The sequence below is a fragment of the Manis pentadactyla genome, chromosome 5 (genome assembly GCF_030020395.1).
Source record: "Manis pentadactyla isolate mManPen7 chromosome 5, mManPen7.hap1, whole genome shotgun sequence".
Lineage (NCBI taxonomy): Eukaryota > Metazoa > Chordata > Mammalia > Pholidota > Manidae > Manis > Manis pentadactyla.
In genome coordinates this window covers 84,493,788-84,511,028 of record NC_080023.1, presented here as the reverse complement: position 1 = coordinate 84,511,028, position 17,241 = coordinate 84,493,788, and the positions used below count along the sequence as shown (strand labels likewise).

The window sequence follows — 17,241 nt, the reverse complement described above, 5'->3', positions numbered from 1 at the left end:
TTGCATATGCTCCTGTAATCCTTTATGTTGAGTCAATTTATAAGTAAAATTGAATTAATAATAACCTTGCCTTATTTTGATCCCCGACATACCATTTTGTCTTATTCTTTATCTCTTGTTTTACATCTATCACCTTGGGGCTGTGTTTCTCACATCCTAACTTAAAATGTAAACTCCTTAAAGCAATAACTACCTCTTGTAATCTGCTGCACTTCTTTCAACGTCTACTGTTGGACTCAGAGTAGGTATCTATTTTTTCGGTTATTGCAGAATGAATGAAAAATTTTATGCTACAGTGATTTTAAATATGTACCAGTCCTAATATTACAATAAAAGAGGTAAGCTCATTCACTGACTTTATCCTTAACAGTAGTCACTTCTGTTGTCAACAAGTTTGTTTATCCATAAAGACTTAGGGACCCTAAGTGTGGACACTGTTCTAGGATTTGGGAAACATTGGTGAGCAATGCAGTTCTTTGTCCTTGAGGATCTTAGAATGCAGTGAGAGCCAGGAGAAAGAGAAAGTGCAGAGCAGTGTAGGAATGGGGGATCAGGAGCACTCTAGAGTTTGGGACCAGTCTGCGGTATTGAAAAAGTGGTTGAGGTATACCTCCCTGAAACAATTTTAGGAAGACAAGAAGGAAGTGAGCCACCAATACATGGCGAAGAGCATGCAGGAAGAACTAGAATTTGAGGAGAGGCCCAGTGCAAGAAACTGCATCATGTAAGTGGGTGGGGAACACAGGGACTTGCAGGCAAATTACCTAGGGTGGGTGAGCTACTGCAAGGACTTTGACTTTTTCTATAAGTGGAGTGGGGAAACACTGGGTGTTTTGAGCAAAGGAGTAGCATGATCTGATGCTACTCTTTAAAACTCTTTAAAAGTTTTGTAAGTATAACTGAGAGCCAAGGAAAGACTGTCAGAGGAAGTGAGGATACCTTTGGAACTTTTCTAGGAGAGGGATGATGGTAACTTGAGCCAGGGTAGTCACAGGCAAGTGCATCAAATCTTCAATTTCTGGATATATTTTGGAGGTGGAGCCAATAGATAATCCTAATGATTGCATGTAGGGTAGGACTGAAAAAGAAAAGTCAAGAATACCTCTTCCAATTGGCCTGAGCAATTGGAAGGAATGATTGCCATCAACTAGGAAGGTTGCAGATAAAGTTCAAGTTTGGACATGTTGAATTTAAAATGTTTGTTGTTTATTGAGTAGGCATCTGGCTTTATGAATCTGGAGATTCATGAATTTAGGAGAAAGGTCTGGGCTGGACATGTAAATTCAGGGGTCATTGGCATTGTCATATTTAAACCTTGAAATTACCAAATTGAATGAGATCACCACTGGTATAACCAAAGATAAGGGCCAACGACTAAGCCCTGCAGCCTCCAAGACTGTGAATCAGAGACAAGAGGAAGAAACAGCCAGAGACCAAGAATAACCCTTTAGGCAGGAGTAAAGCTACTAGAGTGTGCTCTACTGGTAGCCACAGGAAGAAAATGTGTTAAGGAGGAATGAATGATTTCTTGGGTTAAATGCTAGTAAGTTCTCTTTAAAAAATGGGACATGAATCCATCAAACAGCAATTAAAGACCAGTTCTAACTATTTGCTTAATAATCATTCAATTCAATTGAATTTAGCCCCTCAGGCACATATTAAGTGACCACATATCACAAAAAAAGTATAGGCAACAGAAGAGAAATAAAAATGGAGCATATCTGTATAGTTTCTTTCTTATACTAAAACGTTGTATCCTCTGCTGCCACTTATGCTCATCTTCCATTAATATCTATGTATCTTACATGCCTTTCTCTAAGGAAGGTTCAAGAAGGTCATCAGAGACCCTTCCAGCCCACATCCTTCCTCAGGGGAGCTCATGGCTCCCAGGAACAGGTCTGCTGCCATATGCTTGCCAGGTTCAGTCATTGGCTGGGAGCAGCCTGGAGGAGGCATGGCATCCTCCAAACAAGTAGTCATATGTCAGAGAGCAGGGGGGAGCACCTTGGTCAGTTATGCTGTCTGTAGTTGGAGTTTTGAGAGGTGCATTCTCCTCACCTCAAAGGTGCCCTGGAACATCAACAAGATCTGTCCCAAAACTCCCAGGGATTTTCAAGTCATTGGTTCACAGCAAGGGCCAAATATGTACCACTGTCAAATGCCAACGGGGTAAATTTGGATACACGTCATTACAACAGACTTGGCTCTGAGTGTCTTTACCTCAATCAACCTGCTCCAAGGTTTGTCTTAAGTTTGAAAACTGGATTTAAACCATGACACAACATATCTGTAATTAAATAATCACTAGACTCACCAGAAGTCAGTGTCCAAGAGCAAACCTATGTCACTGAAGAACATCATGTATACTCCAGTTTTTCCAGTTCCTGACTAGAGAAAGAAGGATTTGAAAACATGGAGGTGTCTGATAAATCTGTTGCATATATTTTTACACTTGTAATTTTTGAGAAAATTAGATAAATTAGCTTTGATTGAAAGGTACAACTCTCTAGGAGGCCTAAACACAATATAATAATAGAATATTATAAAATAATATAATGAAATTACATTATATTTTAACAATAGTATATAAAATATAAATATATTAGCATTAAATACTCCTCTAAACAATTTAAACTTTACTCATTTAACTTTCATAACAGCACTATGATGTACAACTATTATTATAATCACTATCAGTAGATGTAGAAATTCAAGCACGAAAAGATTAAGTGACTTGTCCAAGATTCTGCAGCAAATAAGTGCTAGAATCAGATTTGAACCCAGGTACTCTGACTTTAGAATCATGCTTTTAAACTACTCCACTAAGCCTCTCCTGTACCTCCTCAGCCAATGCTATTTGAATAGTAATATAGAATAATAGAGTCTCAACAAAATCCATAGAGATCATCAGTTCTGAACAGATCATGGATCACTCTATCTTAGGGGAAGAATCATATTAGGCCCACAATTTATGAATTCAGCTAAGAGCCATCATTTCTTCAATAAAATCATGCTAATGGACAGGTTTCCTCAAACTGTAAGTTAATCCAATAAGTGGGTCACGACCAGTATTTTTAGAAATGAAATAAAAGAGAATATAAAAGAAAACACCAGAAGGCATTACACATAATAAATGTAAACTCTGTGTGTGTGGATGGGGAAAGGGGTGTGTGTACTGGATTCAGAAATTTTAATAACTGAAAGTTGGGGTTAAAAGAAAACATACACAAAAATTGTAAAGTCTTTGTTCAAGGAGCCAATAAGTCCTTTTTAAAGAAGGATTAGCTTTATTGCCTACCTATGAACCATTAGCACTATAACAGTTAGCACTGGGCAATCATTGTTTTAAGTTAGTTTTATTTGAACTTGAAAGATTATACTCCGAACTGTAGCTGCCAGTGAGCCTATGATGAGAAAGTAATAAGGTAGGATGTGGAGTCTTAACCCTTGGGAAATTAACCCTTGGGAAATCCCAGGTAGATGAATGCCATTGATTATTTAATCATCCATCTTGTTCTCTACCAACACAACGAAGAGAGTAAAACACTTGCCACTGGAAAATGCAAAGAAAGGTACCAGGGTTTCAGCTGATTCCCACTCTTTCATTTCATGTTCCTTTTTCTGCCTGCTTTGTGCACTAGCCTGACATTTGTCTTTGTTCTTACGGGCATGTATCTAGCTTCCTCCCACAGAACTCTTGCATGGGAAGAACAGTACAGACTCCAAACATTATTCTTCCCCCACAGATGTCAAAAATTCATAAGCATGCAGTGTGTGCTGGGCTGTGGGTGGCAAAGAGGGAAAGATCCAAGGCAGTCTTGGGCAATACCAATTTTCTGATGCAATAACACATGGCCTCAATACTCCTAAGGGGACTATAATTATAAGAGATGCCTTTTAGTTCATCCAAGCAGTCAGCGGCATTTTATGGTGCACCCACTGTGGCCAGTGCTCCATGTGGAGCACAGTGGGAGTTAAGGCCTTCACACTCCAGGAACCTGAAACTCAGTGGAGTGACAAGACAAATAGGTGTGATTCAAAGAGATCACTTTATATTACAAGAGAAACAGAATGATTTTTTAAAGAATTTTCTAAAAACTAATTATATTTTGTCCCAAATGCACAAGATTAAATCCTATAAATGTTGTAAAATGTTTACTTACTTATACTTTTTGGAGCTTACTGAGACCTGTGGATTTTGAATAATACATTTTTATTTATAATTTTTGTTTCAGTCCTTCAGTTTGCATGTGGCAAATGTTGACCTAAACAAATATTAATAATACATTTTAAATTAACATTTTTCTTGGAAGACAAGAACGTGGACAGGGATGGAAATGCAATCAGGCAGCAGGGACTCTAGATAAGTGTAAACAACTACTGAGGTTTAAAGATGAAAATGAAGGAATCTTTGATTTTACTCTAATCCTTCTAACCAAAGCTTGAATTGCAATATTTTTCTTCAGCCACTAAGAAACATTATACAATCAGAAGTCCTGTGGATTTATGTCCATTTTAGGTATGTGGGATGGGGGAAAAAAGTCAGTATCACCCAAAGTGATAATGTGAATTCTGCTTTTGCATAGATTTGCAACCCACAAGAAGTTCATACAGTAGGTGATACGGGTTATAGCCTAGAATAAGAGACTGTGTAAAATAATTTAAGTTCTTTTGGCCAGTTTTTGAAGATATGACACTGATACCCAGGTTTTGTGATTCCAAATTTAATCATCTTTACAGGAGTAATAGATGAATTTATGATTTAGTGTATGATTGTATGTATCCTATTATTCAATGAAGCAGTTTTCATAGATCTTCAGAGGTACTGTTTGATTCCACAAAGGAGTCTAAGAAGAAGACTTAATACTGTGCTATGACTTTGGATTTGTGATTTTCTTGCAGTTAACACTCTGCCACCAAATGCATCACCTTCTAACACCAGTATATTACCCTCAAAAACAATATCAATTCCAGAAAACATCTCACAGTCTCAAGGTATGACTTTCATGTGCATGAGTCTGCTTTGTGTGACCTCTTCTTCACCAAGAAAACCCTACCAATCTTTTTTTAAAATAGCTTTATTGAGTAATTGTATAATTGATATACAAAAATACCCTGCATATCCACAATAAAGGGGGATATTTCTATATATCTTATATGCTTTCATCTAAAGAAGGTTCAGAAAGGCTGTCAGGGACTCCTTAAGCCCAAGTCCCTCTGCAGAGGAGTTCATGGCTCCCAGGAACAGGCCTATTTCCATATCCTTGCCAGGCTCTGTAGAGGTGATGAATGTGTCTATTACATTGACTGTGGTAATGGCTTGACAGATATATGAATATGTCCAAACTCATCAAAATGTATACATTAACTCTCACTAGTCTTGTTTCATAAAACAGAGTTCTTTCAGAATGAGAATTTTTTTCACTAGAAGCATCATACCTATAGATCACAGTGATGTTTTACATAGCAAAGGGGGGTAGTGAAGGGAACACTGTGAAGACTGGCACACATTAACCAAAGGTGACTTAAATTTTTCTTTTTTAAAATAATAGGCACTGAGAATGCAAAAAATGCAAGCTCTTCTTCAGCCAGCCCCTCTTATTCCAGTGAGTAACAGACATCTTTATTCATGGCAATAGATACTCAGGATGTTTGAATGTGACTGATAAGAGAGGGATTTGATAACAGATGGACTTGATCAACTTACTAAACCTGCAGTCCCATTGTGATCCTATCTAATTGCCTTGATTTGAGAATTTCCTAATGTGTCTGATTTTTATGAGCACACCTTTGGGATTTCTTTCTGACCTTAGTGCTAAGCAATTAAGAACCAAGGGTCAAGGCAAATTGATGGGCCTAGTCTCAGAGAGGCTGACGTGAACAGGCAGAGATGTCCATAAAAATGAATTGCTCACCCTTACAGAATTTTCTCTTAATTAAAAATGGCCTTTTACAAAATGTACCAGCTTAGCAAAAATACAAATATGTCATATAATATATATGTATGGTAGGACTGAATAGAGGAAATCATTAATTTCCCTAGAAATTAAGAATAAAATGAATATATGTGAAGCTGGGATGATAAAAGATAATCTTTGATTTGGGTAAAGCCATTACATTCAGTAAGTCAGCCTTGCATTTATTGGCCATTAATGACATGACCTGCAAATTCATGTCATTTTCACCTGGGGAGGCCCTTAACTTAAGGTCTAACATGAAACAAATATTTAACCATAAAACTGGAAGTGTAAACCATAGAAATGAATTTGATAACTATTCTCACCCCCTAATAAATATGAGGAGCACATATGCAAGCATACCAGAACACTAACTAAAGAGTAACTATAACTTCTTCATTTCCAGTTATATCCCTGTAACAGCTTTTTCCTTTCATCACTGTTGTTTTAACCTGGGAAATAACTGACACAAAAGAAGGCAGATGCTAAAAAATGGCAAAACCGTCCTTGTAATAAAAACAGGAAAAACTCAACCTAATTTTTGCAGCAACACCACGCACCCAAACACATGCATGCATGCACACACACATACACACACACACACACACACACACACACACACACATGCATATCTTTTTTCAACCAAGTTGTTCATTTTTAGAAATTACATCCACTGTGATATCCATTTACACGCAGTTATGCCATTTTATGCTTTTTCTAGTTTTAAGGTATTATTATGGAAAGATATTTGTGAGATTTTAGGAAGCCCATATTATGACTAGAACAGTCCCATTATATTTTTTTTCTTTTCTTTTCTTTTTTTTTTTCCTATTAACTTCATTAAAAAACAGTAAAGAATATAATGTGTGAATGCAGATTTGACTATAGGTCTAGAGAACAACTTCTGCCCCTCCAGTCTTCCGGTCTCCAGGCTCCAGGAAGGTGAGGAACTGTCTTACTTAAATTTGGAGCTCTTTTTCAGAAAGGCTGCAAGACTGACATCAAGTGGATAGACCAGAAATGACAACTAGAGAAAAACCTTTATCAGATAAAATCTTCTTTGCAAAGCCGAAATATGTTTAATAGAATGCTGTCTAAAGAAGAAAGGAAGCATGTATGCTTTTGCTCAGTTAGTAAGCTATTTATTGTGAAATTCAATATCCAATCTAACTGACCATGTCTCTGATACTTTTTAGGTATTATTTTGCCAGTGGTTATTGTTCTGATTGTGATAACACTTTCAGTGTTTGTTCTTGTGGGTTTGTATCGAATGTGCTGGAAGACAGACCCAGGTAGGTAACAGTGTTTTGTTTCATTTTGTTTTACCGAAAGGTGAATATGTGTTCAATCTAAAGTTGAATTTAAAGTCCTATGGGGAAAGAAGGATTGCAGAAAGAAATAGGGGGAATGGGACAGAGAAATCCACAAGAATGGCCACGAATGTAAAGAGTAGGGATTAACAACTAGCCACAGATAATATCAAATATGGACAAATAGGGGTCAATTACTAGCCACAGATACTATCAAATATGGGCAAATTATTTTTAATGAAATAAGCCCAGCTTTGTGGTTCATCGGGGTAATATGGTAGTAAAGATGGCATAAAATGACATACCTTGTCTTTAAGGAAGATCTGTACCATGCCCATGTAACAGAGAATCAAGGTAAGTCTTGCTAAATATTAAGTTTAGGGTCCATCCTCTCAAAAAGAGTGTTCTGTGACTCAGTTCTCCCCCCACCTACCCAGGTACACCCTCCTTCAGTGAAGGTGTCTTCCACGGCTGTTTGTTCTGCTAATCCGTTTCTCAGGATTGAACATGATTGTAATTTTTAGTAGGATTTTAGTCTGACAATTCTTTATTATCCTCCTTAATCTCTCCAACAGCATTAAAAGTCTTTACTTTAAAATGCCACTGTTATCTTTTACATCCCCATTCTTTGCTTTTTTTTCTTTTTGCTATTTCTTCTTCTATCTGCCTCTTAAATATATCACATAGTTGCAGTATAGTGTTTATTCTTTTTTTAAATAATCTTTTTATTTTAAAATAGTTTTAGATTTATGGAAAACTTGAAAAATAGAGTTCACATATGTCTCACACCTTGTCTCCCTTATTATTAATATCCTACTTAGATATAGTATATTTGTCACAATTAATTAAATAATACTAATACATTGTTATTAGCTACAATCCCTATCTTGCTCAGATTCTTTCAGTCTTCATTCAGTCTTCTTTTCTGCTCCAGGGACTTGAGCTCTCTTTTCATTCAATGCCTCAGCTGCCCCCTTCAGGATCCATGGCTCATCACTGCCCTCTGTTATCCTTAACAACCTCTTTCCATCCCAGACCCCTGCCCTGGTTGTGTAATGGAGTATCATGATCCTTGCCTTTATCTATGCTATTCCTTCTCCTAGAATGTCCAGCCCATCAGTTAACCTGTATAACCTAAACTCCAATTTATCCATTCAGATCTAGCTCAAATACCAATTGAATGATCTTTTTTATAACACCATCTCTTTAAGCAGAATAGAATGTTATTTTCTAATTCAACAGAATTTTGTGATACTATTCATCACACTATAGTATAGTTACTTCTCTATGTGCCTGCTTCCCCTGTGAGTCTTATGTCTCCTAGTGTATTCAGGCTGCTTTAACCCAAATACTATAACCTGAGGGGCTTAAACAACAAACATTTATTTATCACTGGTCTGGAGGCTGAGAAGACCAATCAAGGCACCATCAGATTCAGTGTCTGATGAGGGCATTCTTCCTGGCTTGTAGACAGATGCCTTCTCACTGCATCTTCATGTAATGGATGGAACAAGAGAGCTCTGTGGGATCTCTTTTATAAAGTCACTAATGTCATAAGACTCTGCTTTCACAACCTGATCACCTTCCAAAGGCCCAACATGCAAATACCACCACAATGGGCATTAAAATCTAACATATGAATTTTAGGGGGCACAAACATTCAGTTGCTCACACTAGGCAACCTCTCCAAGCCACAAACCACATATTGTTTACATTGCATCATGCATAACATATTAGCAGAGCCTTAATATTTACTATATGCTTGTTGAGTTGAATTTTCAGTAAAATAGAACCTTCCTTTTCATCATTTTAATTCTAAATATTTTATTTACAGAACTCTACCTAAGTCTTATATGATGTTAAAAGTAAAAATCAATTATTTTTTTGTTTTGTTTTTGTTTTTAAATCTGCTTTTTTAAAGTATAATTTACATATAACAAAATTCATGCATTTGAAGTATACAGTTCAATTAATTAGTTCTGTCAACTGCATAGAATTGTATAATCACCTCCACAGTCAAAGAGAATATATCTGTCACTGATATCTGAAACATTTCTTCCTGTCCCTTTGCAGTCACTCCCCGCACTCCCTTCCAGGGCCCAGGCAAGTGCTGACCTACTTTGTGTCACTAGTTTTGCCTTTTCTAGAATTTTATAAGAATTTGGCCATACAGTATATAGTTTTTTGTATGTGGTATTCCCATAACAACTTTGAAATAAATCTATAATAGTTATATATATCAGTAGTTCTAATACATTTTTTTTGCTGGGAAGAATTCGATTGTATGTCTATACCATTAATTGTTTATCCATTCACTGTTGGATGGATATTTGGATGGCTTTTAACTATTGTGAGTAAAGCTTCTGGAAATATTTATATACAAGTCTTTATATAGACATATATTTTCATTTTTCTTGAATAAATACCTAAGAATGGGTTTTCCAGGTTATTAAAAAATTACCAAACTGGTTTTCAAAGTGACAGTACATTTTTCCATTACACCAGCAAATGTATGAGGGCTCCAGTCACTCTTTACTCTAAAAAATTGGTATTGTCAGTCTTTCAAATTTAAGTCATATTAGTGGATATATAGTGTTTATTAGCTCATGGTGGTTTTAATTTTCATTTCCTTGATGATTACTGATACTGAGCATGTATCATTGGTGCAAGATCTATTAAATATTTGTTGGCCATGTTTTTTTGAGAGATTTGTCTTACTGAGTTGTAAGAGTTCTTTATATATTCTTTTTCTTTTACCACTAAATTCTTTTTTTAATTTAAGTATCATTGATAGACAAACTTATACTAGTTTCAAATACACAACACAGTGGTTCAGTTATCCACATAATTAAATCCTCACTCCCCTCTAACGCAGTTACTATCTGTCAACACAGGAGGATGTTACAGAATCATTGGGTATGTTCTCTGTGTGGCACTATCATTCTTTTCTTTTTTTTCTTCGGTGGGACCACTTTTTTTTATTTTGTTATCATTAATCTACAATTACATGAAGAACATTATGTTTACTAGGCTCTCCCTTACCCCCAAGTCCCCCCCCGACAAACCCATTACAGTCACTGTCCATCAGCATAGTAAGATGTTGTAGAATCACTGCTTGTCTTCTCTGTGTTGCAAAGCCCTCCCCTTTTCCCCACCCCCCACATTATACATGCTAATCATAATACCCCCTTTCTTCTTCCCTGCCCTTATACCTCCCTATCCTCCCATTCTCCCCAGTCTCTTTCCCTTTGGTAACTGTTAGTCCATTCTTGGGTTCTGTGATTCTGCTGCTGTTTTGTTCCAAATCAATTATTTTTTAAGCTATATACTCTGAATTGTTCTCTACCCCAAGGACAACGTGTCCCCAGGATACGAACGCCTGTTGTTCCTGAGGCAGGTCTCTGATCATGCGCAGCATGGATGGTTTGGCACACAAGCCTGACAGTGAAGGGAAACAGCATTCATTTTAGCTCTTAGCGGAAAATAGAAAACAAATCAGTGCTTTTCCCTTTATGAGTTAGTGAATAAACTTCTTAATAATGTCTGAAATGTGTTTCTTTCCTCAGTTTCCATAGGGCAAATAACATTTTTATAAATCAGTTTAATTTCTCTAAGTTTCTGAACCACTAATCTCATCCTTTATGGGAAATCAATTGTCCAAGTTGAAGCCCATGTGTGGTGAGTATACACAATAGGTACAAAAATTAGTGAGCTAAATCCATTTATAAAAATGCCCTGCACTGGAAAACTGCTGTGCACAGGAAGATTTGCAAGTAAGTTATTTGAAAAGTCGACATTTTAGATTAAAAAGGACTATATGGATGAACTGGATCATTCAGAAAAAAAAACTGTATAGAATTCCTACCAGTATATAGAGTTATTCTGAAGACATGGGAATTTATAACCAAGTTTTGCAATTGTACAGTTAACCAAATCCATCTGTTTATTGTTAACCTTGTTTTCCAAACAGAATTGACAACATTTTTATCATTAAATCAGCACCATTAAACACATTAATTGCTCCTCAAGTATGTGGGTGAGACTTCATTAAGAAAATTCATAAACCCATACAGCTCTCTGGAAAGCAACATAAATCAGAGGTTTGGGTATGAAACTAAGCTTATCTGGATAATGTTGACAGCAGTCTGAGCTTTAGCTTGAATAAGAACAACATACATGTAGAGAGTATTCTGATATGCATCTATCTGCTAATAAACTAGTATTACAGTATTCTAAGGAAGAATAATAAAATGTGCTGTCTTGCCTGAGGGTTTCAGCAAGTTCACTATGGATTCAGTGAGACTGAACAATGACAACAGAACATTCTTGGGTTAAAAGGGTTTATACCTGGCTTTATTTTCCCAACAGTAGGTCGAGCACTAGAATCACATCTACATTCAACAGTCTGCAGGTCTGTAATCCTCCTTTGTCTCAGCCTCCTTCCCAATCACTGGACAGAGATCTTTACACAGTGACTCAGTCAATAATAGCTCATTGCCTACAGGTGTAGAAGCAGTAGCCTAGCAGTAGGCAAATTACATCATCAAGTACTTTAGGGTCAGGTGAGGATCCTGGCCATAGGAACTTCCACTTTTCCCACATGGGCATATAGAATAGCAACTGGTTTTGAAACAGGGCTATGAGCATTCCTAGCCATAGACACAACATTTACAAACAGGGATTTTTAAATGCTGTTCAAACCCTACTGATGATAGGGAAAATATGGTTAGATTTAGTTGGTGAACAGCATATGGTACCCTGAATTAAATCCTAGGGATTAAGAATTATGATGGGGTGTTTTAGCCCAAATGACAGAAATAAAGCAGCCAGTCTATTAGTGAAAATTAGGTCTTTATAAAAAATGATGGTCAAAGCCAGGAGAGTTATACTCAAAGGGCATGCCTCAATAACAAGTGCTAGATTAGAGATGAAAGGAAATCCAAGAAACAGGAGCTGAGTAGCAATGGAATAAAACCACAGCACAATGCCAAACAAAGGGGACCTGAAGTGATTATATTAGTTTGCCTAATAGGCCACAGATTAATGCAAGGTTTGACCACAACATCTGCTCCCTAGGCTATGCTCTTGTGCAGAGTGAATCATTCTGAGTTCTCATTCTAAGCCCATGTTGTTTTGTACCAGGCCCTTGCGGAGCAGCATGGCAAAGTGTACAAAAGATCAGGTGCAGTTAGTAGCCACAGTGACATTTCACAGGGCACTTTGAGAGGTTGAATCAGAAGGCTTCAGATGCAGTTAGAGGTAATACCTTGTCTTGCCAATGGGTTTCAGTCCTGGGCAAGTTCACTCTTGATTTGGTGAGACCAAAAAATGACAATGGAATATTCTTGAAGTGAAAGGGTTTATACCCAACTTTATTCACACGGTGGCAGGTCAAGTGCTAGAATCCTGTCCTCTCAGAGTGAGTCTGCATGCAGCAAGCCAGTCTCTGCCTCTAGGCCTCTTTGTCCCTACAGCTGTCTCAGTCTCTGTCCTTGGTGCTGCCACCACTCCTGCCTCTGCTCTCCTGCAGCCTTGCAGCCCAGAGCACTGGACAGGGCTCTTTATAGAGTCAGTAGTAACATACTGCCCACACATGTGCAGTGGGCAAGCCGACCAGGGCCAGGTGAGAATCCCGGCCACAGGAACTCTCATTTTCTCTACAATCTACATTGTAGATCACCACAAATATGATAATTTGTGTCCCCAGAAAAAGCAATGTATAAAGGAAAGCCAAAAATTCAATTCCCTAGCATAAAAATGTAATTCAATACTTTGGGAATTTTTTTCAGACATGCTGAAGTAAACTGAGACATTTGCTGGTGTCTGTGGGATGCACAATAATGGGTAGTAGTTCCACATAGTAATCTGAAAATATAAGATTAAAATTAGTCCAGAACTAAGTTCAGTGGAGTTGGCCTAGTTAGGACTATCCCATGAATTTATTTTCCATACCTGAGGCATCAGTAGTAACCATATCTGAGAAAATGGCCAGTGGGCTGCAGGGGAGATAAAAAACTTAAAAACTGTCTTAAGAAAGATCTCTGCGCAGAAGGTGGCAGGGGTCTTAGGTATGTGTTTTTGGTTTTTTTGTATCCAAGCTTCTTGCAACACTAATAACAATTCTCTTCCTTCCTAGGCACTCCAGAAAATGGAAATGACCAGTAAGTAATGCCACACTTTTTTCTAGAAGCTCTAACCCTACCTACCAAAAGTACTGATGCTTTACTTAAAAAAAAAAAAAAAGCATTATAAATCAAGTTTGACTAAATATTTGTCATAAGTCTCTCAACAGAGAAATTCCAACAACTAAAGAAGATTACTCTTAAGCTTGGATAAAGTAGTAAAATGTGAAATTAAAAGATGAAATGCAAAGATAGACTGAATATAACTACAAGGAAAAATGACAGAGATACATAGAGTTCTAAAATAGTTTTCCCAGTGAAATTGTCAGTATGTTTATCTCAATTAAGAAACAATCATGCCTCCACCTTGAGACAGCTCTGAGTGCCTTTACCTCAACAGTAGATGGTTATTCTGCTTTGACTTTATTAAAAACAAACAAAGCAGGTGTTACCAATCCAGCCAACTGCTAGAATTAAGGGGCTGCAAAAAGACTGATTGTTTTAATTTCAAAAACAAATCAGTGGTTAAGTTTTCTTTGTTGACCTGAATTTGCAGCCTGCCTTTGTGTTGATTTTTTTTATGTTCATCAGGCTATGAACTTTAGAAATAATAGGCTGAGATCATCTACCCTTCTTACTCAGAAGTAGAGGCTCTTGAGATGTCCAAGGAAAGAACTGGGGCTTAAAACTGTTCAGAATCTGAGAAAGGCTTGGTGGGGACTCCGTTAAAATAGACAGGACAGGCACTGGACTGCAATATCCAGGACCTCATGGAAGGACCATTAATTGAACCTTAGCATCAGCCCAAAAGGTTTGGAAACATTTCTACATTTTCCTCTTCATGGTTCAGGACTGCAAACCTGTGCAATATGGACCTTATGACAAGTGCTTCTTATGACACATCTTGATGTTTATCTGATGATCATTACTATAACAGAATGACAGAGATTGATGGGCTTGATTCCAGAAGATAGTGCTGTAAAAGTGTATGTGTTTCTGTAAAGAAACACAGGTTTTTCCATAGAAACACACAAAAATATATATGCTGTTTATCTTCTTCCTTCTGTTTATATCATGTTCACTTTTTTTCACAGACATACAATACTAATTACTGTGATGCTAATTCATGTTTTCTGTTCCAAATAGACCTCAATCTGATAAAGAGAGTGTGAAGCTTCTCACTGTTAAGACAATTTCTCATGAGCCCGGTAAGCTCCTAGATTGCTGATTAGATGAAACATGGTTATTTCAAAATCTAACATGGATTTTGTTCCTGTGACACATACTGAAAACTAACATCTTTAGAAAAAGTCAATTAGTAACTCCCCATAAACATAAAATTCCTATAAAGGAAAGATAAACCCTATAAATACTATTTTTGGTAAGATTGTTAGACTATCTGGCTTTTAGAAGTCGTTTTTTATAATGTGTAGATATATTCTAAAAAATAGGTGGTGGCTAGAGGAATTTTCTATTCTGCAGTAGTAACAGAAAAAACATTAAGCATACTATGGTTTTTTTTATCATTATTATTATTATTACTGTTATTTTGTTTCCTTTTCAGTAATGGCTATGTATAATGGACTGGAAACAGGATTCATCAGTTAAGATGTACATCATATTTTGTATCATTTCATATAGTTTTAATTGAGCTTCCCAGCAAGGACAAAACACAATTCCCTGTTTATAAAATTTACATTTCTTTTTCCAATTTCTTAGGTTTTTATTTTGATTTGATATTTAAAAACTTTCCAAAATATAGATACAATGTGTAGAAGTTATATTTGTATCAAGAGCAATGAAAAACAAGATGTGATGTAGTTTTTAAAAATAAGAAAGCACAGATTATTTTCTTGCTTTGAATAGACCAACTATTTAGCACATCAATATCACAAGACAGATAAATAAAAAGAAATTCTTAACTTTACAAATCAACCCCTGTGGTCTAATTTAAATATCAAGTAACATTAATACATTTATACTCTTGAGTCTTCTCAATTCTACCTATAGATCCAGAATACAGATGTTATGGAAAGTAAGAGCTATAGAATTATAAAGTATGTCATAAATACGTAGCAAAGAGACTACTTTGTAAAACAAAAGCTATAAATATCGTCCCAGTTTAAGAGCCAGAGACCGAAGACTGAATGTGGTCCTGATTTCAGGTAGGAGATTCTAACCAAAACCAACTAAAATGGGGAAGCATAGGACTTGAGGGCACCCATAATTGGCAGAGACATGCCCAAACCCCTCTTGCATCATTTTATTTTTAGAGAGACCTCCTTCATCCTTGTATCTCTACTATTCTTTGATATACATGTTTCCTGTATTCCCACACCTGTCCCTCAGAGGTAGTAGCCATGTGAATGGGGAAAGGAGTAAATTTCATTCCTAGGATTACTGGAAACCACTCAGATGTCTCCCCTGGCTACTCACTAGTCTTGACTAAGTAGCCAAGTCTATTCTGTTGGGTCAAGGGGAAAGCAACCTAAATGAGGTGTGATCTTGAATGAGCTCATCAAGAATCCTGAGCGCGACTACACATTTCTCAAGAAGAGTTCTCAGAATCTGCCTTGGCTTGTATGCAAGCATCACAATAGTTTCATGTACTCACCCTTCCTCCCTGGGAATGTCATAAAATGCTCCGCAGCCTCAGGCAGTTGAGGCCATGCGTTGGTGCACTAACCAGCCTTGGAAGGAGCCTCCAGGTAGGAGTCCCTGACTCTCCCTGTGGGAGGGGGCTGGGATCAGGACCACTGCTCTAACCCACAGTTCTACCAGGGAAATGACAACTGACACCAGAATTGAGGTTTCCAGAGGGGAACAGAACCTTGTGTCTCTTGGTTGCTAATTTAGTATCTGATGCTTCTTTTCAGCCCAAGGAAATTCTGCATTAACTGGTTACCTCCCACTCTCTTAGAACTGCAATATTAAGTGGAATAGACTATGGCGGGGTAGTTAAGAAGACCCTTAACTCTGAGCTTCTTTCTTTTTCCTAGGAGGAAAATTATCATGGAAATAACAAGATCTATCTTCTAGTACTTTTATTTCTGCCAACCTCATTTTAGGAATAACACCTCTTTTAATAAAATGACCTCTCAATAGTCAACCCAGCTGATTACCACGGAAAATATTTGGTGATAAGGCAAGACTGAAATTGGGGATTCAGAGTAGATTTCAATAACATAGAATTAATCATCTAAAACATAGCGATCTCTGAATGCTCTCTGTGCTACCACAATTTTTATTAGTCTGGATCCTGAAACACTCACAAATAAATCTCTTTCCATTGCCTTTTGAACTTATTCAAATGTACTTTCTTTATAAAACTATGTTCACTATACTCAACAGATATTACATTATTATATTTACTAAAATATCTTTTGCCCAATAGTGACATCTTCCCTATAACTAGAATAAAAGCTGAAATGATTAGGCTTGATATAAGTTCATGGGTTTAGCCCAATTTTCTATTATCATCTATATAAAAGTTTTTAGAAATTTTTTAAATACAGAAAAGAATTTGATGGAACAAATAACTGACTACTCACTGCTCAGAATTGATGATTGTTACATTTTATGTTATTTGCTTCAGGCCTAAGAACTACAGTGTTAATTAATGTGCCTAAGTGGAACCAAAATGAAAATTGAGTTTTAGTGGCCATAAGAATTCATTGGATTGGTCAGTACTTCAAGTTATAAACTCTGGTCTTATATCTCAAAAAAAACTGCACCATTCTAGAGGTCAGTAAATCATGTTTCCAAGAAAACAGAGTTTGGCAGCAACTTGCCTTCAAGGGAAATGCCAGTGGATGCTGCCTTGTCTGGGCTTCTAGAAGCCTCTGTGAACCA

General features: G+C 36.9%; 1 protein-coding gene across 2 annotated transcripts in view; it reads left to right on the top strand.

Moving 5' to 3' along the window:
• EMCN (endomucin) overlaps positions 1-17,241 on the top strand; it is a 104,292-nt gene that overhangs the window by 74,902 nt on the left and 12,149 nt on the right. Inside the window, exons 6-10 of one of the 2 annotated variants that reach the window (XM_036886902.2) lie at positions 4,903-4,995; positions 5,553-5,606; positions 7,154-7,249; positions 13,404-13,428; positions 14,536-14,597. In XM_036886902.2, coding sequence (XP_036742797.1) covers positions 4,903-4,995; positions 5,553-5,606; positions 7,154-7,249; positions 13,404-13,428; positions 14,536-14,597 — 330 coding nt within the window. The remainder of the gene's footprint in view (positions 1-4,902; positions 4,996-5,552; positions 5,607-7,153; positions 7,250-13,403; positions 13,429-14,535; positions 14,598-17,241) is intronic. The other variant, XM_036886903.2, reaches the window with a different exon arrangement.